This window comes from Phaenicophaeus curvirostris, unplaced genomic scaffold (genome assembly GCF_032191515.1).
Source record: "Phaenicophaeus curvirostris isolate KB17595 unplaced genomic scaffold, BPBGC_Pcur_1.0 scaffold_219, whole genome shotgun sequence".
Classification (NCBI taxonomy): Eukaryota; Metazoa; Chordata; class Aves; order Cuculiformes; family Cuculidae; genus Phaenicophaeus; species Phaenicophaeus curvirostris.
Window position 1 is genome coordinate 182,266 of NW_027206834.1, and position 10,989 is coordinate 193,254.

At 43.9% G+C, this 10,989-nt stretch overlaps 1 protein-coding gene across 1 annotated transcript; it reads left to right on the forward strand.

Moving 5' to 3' along the window:
- The first annotated feature begins 591 nt into the window (after nucleotides 1-591).
- Nucleotides 592-4,870, forward strand: LOC138734790 (centrosomal protein of 85 kDa-like). Its single transcript, XM_069882602.1, has 4 exons — nucleotides 592-833; nucleotides 2,339-2,472; nucleotides 2,745-2,809; nucleotides 3,638-4,870. The coding sequence occupies exons 1-4, from the start codon at nucleotides 592-594 to the stop codon at nucleotides 4,868-4,870; spliced, it is 1,674 nt and encodes a 557-aa protein (XP_069738703.1).
- The last annotated feature ends 6,119 nt before the right edge of the window (nucleotides 4,871-10,989 follow it).

Here is a 10,989-nt window from a genome sequence, read left to right on the forward strand (position 1 = left end):
TATTTGAAATCCAGAAAATTTTTCCTGAGTTTTGGAATGTAATCTGAAAGGGTAATGATGAAAATCAGTCATCTCGAATGATAGCCCGCTTCATCACTTTTTATGCAATGCTTTAGTATCATGTTCAAATTAACACAAGAAAATTCTACAAGGGTGGACCAGGTTGGAGTAGGCTTTGAGCAACCTGATCTAGGGGAAGGTGTCCCTGCCCTTGGCAGGAGTGTTGGAAATGGATGATGTTCCCACCAAAAACATTTTATGAGTCTATGGTTCTTCAAACTTGTGATCCTCTGACTTCCACAGCCTCCATCACCCTGACCCTCCCCCTGCTGCCCCCCCACCCCCAGCCCTGACATGACACGCCCCAACAAACCCCACCCCCAGCCCTACCCCTCTTTGTGACACCACAGTAAACTCCCCACCCCTGTCCAGACACCCCGCAGGCAGCAGCCCTCAGTGCTGTCGGGGCTGTGCCTAGACTGGCAGCACTTCTCTGCCTGGCAGTGACGAGAATCAGTTCTTGGTTCTTCTCACCCTCCCCTCACAACCTCCCCACCCCTACGCTCTCTCCACCCCCATCCCCATTGTACCATGCAGCGCCTCACCAAGCACCTGAGGCGGGCATGGGAGCGACTGTCATGCCGCAGCGCTTCTGCGGCTGTTGATGTGGCTGATGAGCCCGATGAGCCCAATGAGCCCAACGAGCGCAACGAGCCCCAGGAGAAGAGCCGGGACGGACTGCACAGCGTAGCCATCAGTGGTCACCTGGCCAAGGCGCATAAGCACCAGTGGTGGAAGAGGCTTCGCATCAAGAGACAGTCTGCAAAGAAATCGTAAGGCTCAGGCAATGCCTGTTGCTAAGTCTCCAGCCCCTTGGCTGGAAGAGGGAGGAGGACTGCCCAAGCTGGGACAGGAGCCGGTGGATGCTCCACTCTGCCCTACACTGCCGTGCCCTTCCCTGCTCTGCTCTGCTAGACTGGTGCCTGTGAGAAACCTTGTGTGGAGCTCAGCAGGCCTTCGTCCAAGCAGAGATGGCTCCTTTCCTCTTGTCTGACTGAACACCTGGCTTGAGCAGGGCATGTGCTTCCAGGAAGACACCACACAGCCGTGCCGTTGCTGTTTAGAAATCCCTAATCCCCTCTGTCTCTGGGACATGTCTGATGTGGGACTGATCAGGGTTAAAACCAGAGTTCTATACAGGCTTTCCAGTCTCCATAGATGTAGGTAGCCTCCAGAGACTCCTGCCTTCCAAGACACAGTCTCTTTTGCTGTGCTTGATGGCTGGGCAGCCCTGCTGGAGGCAGAGACCAGTGCCTGGGCACAGGAGTCTCTTTGGGCAGGGAGCCCAGCGGTGGGTGAATGAACTGCATTATGCCTAGGAGCTGAGCATGCCTTGTCCTGCTACAAACCACTGCCTGACACTTCATGGCACTAGATCTCAACTTCAGTCCTTCTTCCCCTGCCCCTCTCTCAGCCTGGATTGATGGGAAGCAGGAGGGAAAGGTGCCTGTAGTAAAAGTCCCTTTAGGAAGACAGCAAGCTTAAGGATTTGCTCTATCAAAACAAGATGTTCATTCCCTTGCCTCCAGGCTTCTGGCAAAGTATCAGTATGGCGTTAACACACCATTTAGCGGAGCAGACTTGACCTGGAGCATGTTGTTAATGTTTTCTTTCCTTGTTTGTTTGAGGGTTTTGTTTTGGTTTTAGTTCTGCTTATGAAGCAAACCTGAAAGCAGTCTCTCTCTGGAGCACCAAGAGACCCTCTGCCACGGGTGTTAGAAGAGAATGCCTATGCAAAGTAGTTAAGCAGTGCAGTGCTTGGAATGCAACCCCCATCTTTCTTGGTCCCTTGCTACTCCACTTAGGAGCTCTTTAAAAAAACGGCTCCTGAGACTATCCGTGGGAATACCTGAATCCCTTCAAAATGAGGACTGGGTTTGAGGAGATGTTAGCCGAGCATGATGTGAAGAGTTGTTGTAGCATTACTGCAGCATCCTGATGAGGTACAAGCCTTGTAGCTAGATGTCGGTATTCCAGTGGGCTTATTATCCTCCCCGACCCTCGAAGCAAAGAGGGGATTTATCAGATGCGACTGTAGCCAGCAGGGATGAGTTACTCCAGGGACAAGAATAGGTGGCAGTAGCATGAACGTGCCTGTAGTCAGTGTTTCAGTCTCCACTACTAGAGTCGTGCAGTAAGTTGTGTGTGAGTTACCCTTTCTCAGAGGTCTATGAATATAGGTAGAATGGCAAAGAAATGGCCGTTAAATTCCAGCAGAAAGTGTATGCAAGTGTGTGTGTATTTTTGCGGAATGCATTCCCTTCCTTTCTGTGTGTAGTGTTACTGACCATCAGAAGGATGATGCAGAAGATGACAAGACAGAAGGATGTTCTGCGTGGGGCACAAAAGGCCAGGAAAAAATGGAGGCGGCTGCAGCCTTTCCCAAGGATGAACCTATATCGATGAAAGAAGGTAGGACACTTGACCATGGAGGAGGCTATGGGGACAGATAGGAGTGGCCTGTATTCTGTGCCTTCCGACAATGGGCTGGACAATGACATTATCCACGAGCAGAGAGAGACGGAGCATGCTCATGTTCCATTTTGGGGAAGGATGGCAATGGTAATTTCGTAATGAATTAGAAGGGCCACGTCTTCCAGATTCTCTGATGGGGAAAAGCAGATGGGGAAAAGCAGTGTGAAAAAGCTTCCACAGCTCCTTTGTGCTTTTTGCCTCCTTTGCAGATGATTTTCCCATATTAGACATTGAAAATGAAGAAAATGATGAGGACGTCTTGAAGGACTCTGAGGTAGAATGATAAAATCTGTAGTTATGGCACAAAATTGCACACGGTATTGGAGGAATGGTCTCAGCAGTGCCAAGTCAAAAGGGGCAATCACTTTCCTAGTCCTGCCGGCCAAACTGCTCTTGCTGGAAGCCACGATGCAATTCGCCTTCTTGGCTGCCTGGCAATCCTTCCTACTCATATTCAGCACCTATTGAGCAACACCCCCCAGCCCCTTCTCCACCAGCCAGCTTTCCAGTCACTCTTGCCCTTCTCTGAAGGAGGCAGTGGAGCCCCACTGGGCTGACCTGCTTCTGGACTCCTTTTCCTCTGCTGCTTCTGCCACACCTTCTCACGGGGACCTTGACGCACCAGTGCTGTAGACAAGATGTTCAATTAGGACTGAGACAATGTTAGGGCAATCTAATGACTTGGCTCTCCTAGTAGCTGCCCTTTGAGCTTGATTTCTAGTAGAGGACTGATGCAGTTAAGCCTCCTGCCACTTAGAGTCCTCCGAAAACCTAGGTGGCTTCTGCTGCGAGAAGAAATGCCTTTCCACCACTCAGCTCTCTTGCAGATCCCATCCGTGTCAAAGGATTGCCCATAGGACCCACAATCTAGACAAACAGGTGCTTCTGCCTCGCCCCTGTGCATCTTGGGCTGGTGTACTTAAGCCCCTTTCAAAAGCCCTACTCAACAGAAATGCCAAAGATGTTCTCGGTGTTTCTCCCTTCTCTTCCATCCCTCACCTCTAACATTTTATGCATGTTTTCAAAGAGGGAGCTTTGTGCGTGGCAATGGGTTGAGAAGGAGCCAGTGCCAGTGCTCACGTATCTCTTTTAAATTACACAGAAGGAATCTGTGCCTTCCGACGATGAGCTGGACAATGGCATTGTTCCAGAAGATGGCAGAGACGGAGCATGTTCGCGATCTATTTTGGAGCGGCATGGTAATGGTGAAGAAGATAGCAAACCTATGTCAGCCATCTGTGAAGCATTTGGACAGACATATGCAACTCTGGGACAGTTTGCAGCAGCTGAAAAGAAGGAATTACAACTCAATGAACTTATAAAACTGATTTCAAACAAATCTAGTGAAGAGAAAAAGAAGATGGAGGAGAAACTTAAAAGTAGAGACCAATATATTAATAGCCTGAAAAAGCAATGCCTGAAGATGTCTGAGCAAAGCAAAGAAAAACAAAGACAAATTGAAACCTTAATGAAATATCTGACTGATCTACGAACGCTGTATGATATACAAGGGCAGACTAAACAGCTACAAATTTTAGAAGAGAAGAACAAGCAGCTTCAAGAAACTACGACTGAGTTAGAAACGAAGCTCCTAGAGGTCCGGTCGCAGTGCAGAGAGAGAGAATTGCAACTCGTGTGTCAGAAGGAAAAAGAAAAAGAGCTGGTCACAGTGGTACGGGGTTTACAACAGAGAGTGGAAAAATGCCTGGAAGATGGTGCTCGCCTTCCCCTGTTGGACAAAAACCAGCTTCTGAGTGAGAATGAATGTCTCAAAGAGAAGAATGAGAAAGCCAGTAAGGTCATAGAGAATCAGCAAAATCAGATAGCTGCACTGATTTTAGACATGCAGTCTATGCAAGAGAACCTTTTGCAAGAAAATCAGGTAGTGGAGCAGATGATAAAAGGACTGGAAGAAAAAGACAGGAAAATAGAGCAGTTAAAAAACATTTTCTCGGAAAATCAAAGACTGATGGAAGAGAATGCCACTCTGAAAGAGCAGATGCGGCAGGTGGAAGATTCCAGGCAGCCAGTATCGGAGAAGATGCATATAGCAGACCAGTTGTTCAAGGAAATGTCCCATTGCATATTTGAGTTGAAAGCACTGTGCAGTATTCTGACTCAGAAAGCCCAGGGTGAGGAGCCAAATCTTTCCTTACCGCCGGAAATACAATCACTGAGCTGTTCAGCTGATGAGAATGAAAATTACTGCAGCGCAGAAAGCCTTCCAAAGAAGCTCTTGGACGTTTCTCAGTTACGAAAGGACATTGATGAATTAAGGACTATGATGTCAGACCGTTGTGCTCAGGACATCGCGGACAATTGTACCACTCAATAACAACATTTATTAAATGCTGCTGTGTCACAAGTCTTTGCATTTTTATTTGCATCATTGAATGGAGTGGTACAAACTACAAGAAATCTTTTCTCCAAACTCCTGAATGTAGGAACAAGCTGTGAAGAATGATTATTTGGATGCTCCGTTTCCTTCATTAGGGCTCATTTTATTATTTTACCTAGTTTCTGGAATCAAAGCATCAAAACAGCCATGCTGCTACTACTCTCAGTCTTCTAAGTTAGAATCATAGAATAATTTTTTCAGGAAAGAGCCTGAAGATCCTTGATTCCAACAGGAATCTTAACACTTCCAAGTTCACCTCATAAACCACGTCCATAAGTGCCACATCTACACTTTTTCTGAATACTTCCAATGAAAGCTAGGCAAGCACTTCCTCGGGAAGCCTGTGCCAGTGCTTGGTTGCCCGTTGAGTGAAGAGCCTTTCTGAATCTCCCATCCAGTCCTCCCCAGGAACCACTTACGGCCGTTCTATACTCTCCTATGACTTTCCGCTTGGAAAAGGACAGCCACATTCACCTCGACCCAATCTACTTTCAGGTAGCTCTAGACAGCAGTAAGGTTTCCCCTCAGCTTCCTGTTTTCTACTTCAAACAAGCCCAGTTCCTACGCGCCTCCTCCGAGCAGTTGTTCTCTAGACCATGCACCATGTCTTTTGCTGGAGGTGTTTACCCTTTTTTTTGCTTTGTCTCAACCTATATAGTTTTTAGCATGGCAGGAAAAAACAGTGGGTTTTTTGCATGGCAACAGGTAAAGAAGGAGTCGGTGTCACTTCTCAAGTACCTCTCTTATATTACACAGACTAATTCTGTGGCTTCTGAGGACAGGCTGGCCAATGATCTGATCCCACCTCCCTCCTCTGGGAAGGCTTGAGATGGGATTGTGCTCCAGGTCAAGGACTAGCACAGACCTACTGCTAACAGTCAGTTACCAGGAGTTTTTTTGCCTTAAAATGCAGAAAAAAGAGCTCTAAAGAGCAATCCTCAGTCCTCCAGGGAGTCTAGGCAAAAGATGGTGGCTGGGCTTCTGGTAGCCATGGAAGCTTTGCAGATCTCACGGGGATCTGATGGATTTGTAGCCTGCTGAGGGGTAAGATGTGAAGAAGCGGCACAAGCTGGAAGAGGGGGAATCCCACCTGAGGAGAACTATTAGACATTCTGGGGGCCTGAAAGGGTCAAAGACAGAATAATGAAAGCCAAGAGCCTGGAGAGCAATATTCTGTCTGGCCTGAAAGGGTCAGGAACAGAGTATCATGCCAACAACAAAGCTGCTCCTCCTGAAAGGGAGGTTGTGGACTATCAGGGCTCTTGGCAACATGCTTAGTTTCTCATCATTCCAGGGCCCGAGTTAAATATATTTCAAGAACACCTGCAGGTCTAAGATAAGACCAGCACAAACAGAAGAATGTGTGAATCCTTGAACAGACACGTAGTCCCTCACTTGTAGAACTTACATAACTTGTATTCTCACGGTAAGAATAGCAGTAATGTAAACAGTGCACTCAAGCTTGGTAGAAACTGACAAGCTCTCCCAGGAGAGTATAAAAACTCTGGTTGAGGAATAAAGATTTGCTACTTGCCACCAGAGCAGTAGTCCGTCTAGTCTCTCTTAGACGTCCCTGTGAGCTGGTCTCCGTCATTTGGTGCCGAAACCCGGGATACTCGGTTGCTAAAGGACAGGACGTCGCTCGCCTTCACGAGCCGCGGTTGGTAAGTTGAAATCGAGGGCGAGGACAAGGGATTTTGAGGCAGACGAAAGAAAAGAGAAAGAGAGAGAAGAATAGAAAGAAAGAGAAAAGGAAAAAAGAGAAGAAGAATAATAAAAAAAAAAAAAAAAAAAAAAATGGGCATTGCTTTCAGTAATGAACGTAACATCTTTGCAAGTATGTTAAAGTCCCTGCTTTGTGCTAGGGGGGTAAAAGTTACAAGAAAACAAGTTGATCATTTTTTAGATTTCGTACAAGAAGTTTGTCCATGGTTTCCTAAAGACAGTACAATTAATGTTGAAACTTGGAATAAGGTAGGAGATAAGATTCAAGGCTATTATACTATTCATGGGCCTGAAAAGGTCCCTATTGATGCCTTCACCTTGTCGTCTCTGGTTAAAGAATGTTTAAGAGGGGACACAGGTGATGAAAAGTGGGTAAGAGAAACGCGCTCCTCCATTAAACGACTGTATCCTTCGCTTCCCCGTTCTAAATCTCTGGATGCTTTTCCTTCTTCGCCCCCCGCCACCCCCCCACCCAGGGTCCCGGAGCTCCGCTCCAGCCGCTCACCACCACCACTGCCGCCACGAAACCAAGTGGTGCTGCAATCGTCTGCACTTCACACAATACCACGGAACGTAAACGGACCATTGGGGGGTGGCTTTACTAACTTGTAATTAGAATGATTGTCAATAATTCGATTGGGAATCTTTGTTTTACCTGGGGTCATTAATGCAGGCTGTACTGGAACGATTTAAGCAAGAGTATGAATGCTGTCTCCACTAGTGTTACGAACACCATTTCCACTAGTATTAATACCAACAGATAGCCGAATAGTGTATTTAATTTTATTCAAAGCAATTGTGTTCCAAGCTGACTCTGTAGAGCATGACTCACAAAGATTTGAGTCCATTAGAATCCCTGAAATACATTTGGCTTAGTCCCTATAAACTCAGCCTCTTATGTTGAAATGTAGTGTAACCCTTAGCTGTGCACGTTCCACTAATCTTGTGGGGGAGAGATGTATTAAATACAATGGGAATAGACATTGGAATCATGAACGAGTGAAAAATTGGGTACATTTCAAAATTTAGTGGAAGAGCAAATAGATCACGGGCATACAGTCCCATTTAATAGTCCTTGGAACATACCCGTATTTGTAATAAAAAAGAAATCTAGAAAATGGCATTTATTACATGACTTTTCTAGACAAACTACAAGAGACCCTAGATAAGCAAGCAGACAATATCACCGCTAGATAAGTGTTGCTTAAACGATCAGCCTAAAAGAATGCAAAGATGGACTTAGTACATTGTTAATTGCATGATCACCTGTTACAAAGATTGCTTGTTTTACCAGAATTGACTGATGCCGACTTTATGAGAGCGATGCAAGTAATAGCTTGAATGCCTATGCCTCCTGACTTTATATCAAAGGGCACTAGAATCATTCAACTGATTTGTTTTTCAGCAGTTGCACCCCATGAAGAGACAGAGGCTGTGGTTCAACTGACCAGTCCGTGATTCTATCAATACAGAAACTACAAAAGATTACCATAAGTGAAATATTTGTTAGACAATCGACATAAGCCTTATTAGATAATGCATCTGCGTAATTTAAGTGTTGTATGTTCCCGGTACCGTGTGTAATTTAAACATCCGTAACATGGAAAAATTGTGGATCCAATAGTAATAACCAACATTGTATGACTGTATTCGGCTAGCTGAGAAATGAGTGGGTGTGCGTATGTGTGTTTGAAGCGCTTCAAACGTTTGTAAGACTTAAAAATTGTTTTTGATTAACCTTGAAAATATATCTCTGGGACCTTTCAATCTCAAATGTCCACTAAGCCGGCAAACAGGTAGATTTACCTGGAGATCTTTGGAATGAAAGGCTTCAGAAGGAAAAGTTTTAAAATACCTAGTAAAAGAAAAAAGTTTTAAAATGCCTAGCAAAACATGCAGCTGTATGTGTGTGAGTGCCCCCCCCACCCCCCGCCCTCCCACCCTTCTCTTTCCTTTCTAAGTTTTTTTTTCCTTTCAGCTTTGCAGCAGTCTAAAGGAGTTAACGGTGTTATCTTTCTAGGAAAATGTTGTGAGAACACTCTGCATTCCAATGTTGCTCGTCAGCAATTGCTGGGTCCTAGTGCAGACAACCTTTAGGGATAATTGAGGCAATAATAGACGAAAATTCAAAAGCTTCATTACAAATTATTGAGTAGATATTTTACCACATTAACCCCAAAAACTATATTCACTAAAATTGAAATGATTATAATGATAATCACTAAAGGAAGAAAAAGAAGTGTTCAGTTATTAGGCCAAGGCTCAACAATCATTTATATCACAATGATAAATGAATATGCTAAGTGCTGCATAGCAAATATTTTGAATTTATAAGTAGATCTAATAGATTATCCAGAAAGTATTGACATCCATTTACCCAGTCATGGCATTATTGAACCATCTACTTCTCCATGGAATTCTCCTATATTTGTAGTGAAAAAGAAAACAGGTAAATGGAGATTATTGCAAGATCTTCGGGCAGTAAATAAGACCATGCATCCCATGGGTGCTCTGCAACCTGGGCTACCTAGCCCTATGGCAATACCACCAAATTATCAGAAAATAATAATTGATTTAAAGGACTGTTTTTATACAATATTGTTAGATCCCGATGATTGCCAGAGATTTGCTTTTAGTGTTCCTTCTGTCAATTACAGTGAACCTATGGACCGATATCAATGGAAAGTTTTACCTCAAGGTATGGCGAATAGTCCCACTTTATGTCAGAAATTTGTAAACAAAAGTCTTCAACAAACTAGATTGTGTTTTCCAACATTAATTTGCATTCACTATATGGATGGTATTTTGTTGGCTGCTGAATCTGTGGAATTACTGACAGCAGCCTATTCTCATATGGAACAACAATTAGAGCGAAATGGGCTGAAGATAGCCCAAGATAAAATACAGCGAACTTTTCCTTTTAAATACCTAGGATTTCAATTGTATCCTAAGTATTTTGCACCACAGAAAATTGCTCTTTCAGTACAACATCTGACAACCTTGAATGATTTCCAAAAACTTTTAGGTGACATCAATTGGATACGGCCGTTTCTGAAACTCACCACTTCTGACCTCAGCCCTTTATTTAAGATATTGGAAGGAAACCCTGACCCTAATTCCCCTCGTGGCTTGACTGAGGAAGCCTCTCAAGCCTTGACAAAAGTAGAAAAGGCCATGACAGATGCGAGATTAAATTACACTGACATAAATAAGCCTTGGGAATTAATTATTCTTCCCACTAAATTATCTCCTACATGAGTATTGTATCAGGATGGAATCCTCTGTTGGATTCATGGCTGTCATGGTCAGAATGTTGTCTTAAAATCGTACCCCCATAAAGTTGCAGAGTGTGTGCAACAAGGTCGAAAATTAAGTATAATTTATCTTGGAAAAGAGCCAGTAAAAATAATCTTGCCTTATAAACCTGATCAAATTACATGGTTGCTCAATATGACGGATGACTTTGCCTTATCCCTTGCAAATTTTCCAGGACAAATATCTAACAAGTACCCATTAAACAAATTACTCAGTTTTGCAACATATCACTCTATTGTTTTTCCCAAAATTGTAAAACAAGCACCTTTACAGGATGCTTTGACTGTATATACTGACGGATCTTCAAATGGTCGTGCTGTACTATTATCACCACCTGATCATTTTGTTTGGATTTTACAGGATGTTTCTGCACAAATGGCTGAACTATATGCTGTTTACCAGGCATTACTGAAATATGCGCAACCTTTGAACATTATTACTGATAGTTTGTATATTGTACAGGCTCTGTGTATGCTTGAAACAGTACCAATGATACATTCTAAAGTAACTTTCATTCAACAGCATTTAAGTCTTATACAGTCCCTGTTGCTGCCCAGTTTTTGTGGGGCACATTCGTAGTCATTCTAATCTGCCTGGTCCTATGGCACAAGGCAATCAATTAGCTGATGATCTGACAAAACCGCAAGTATATAATATATGTAAGGCTAAACAACTCCATGAATTACATCACTTATCTGCCCGTACCTTAAGAAAAATGTGTAATATTACACGAGAACAAGCACGATTGATCGTTAAAGATTGCTCCTCTTGTGCTCCATTACTGCCTGCCCCTCACTACGGCGTTAACCCTAGAGGCTTGTTGCCTAATGATTTATGGCAAATGGACGTTACTCATATTCCAGCTTTTGGGAAACTTTCGTATGTTCATGTCACCATAGACACTTTTTCACATTTTTCCGTTGCATCTGCTCTGTCAGGGGAGAAATTATTGCACGTATGTACACATTTACTTCATTGCTTTAGTGTTATGGGGATTCCGAAAACGATAAAAACTG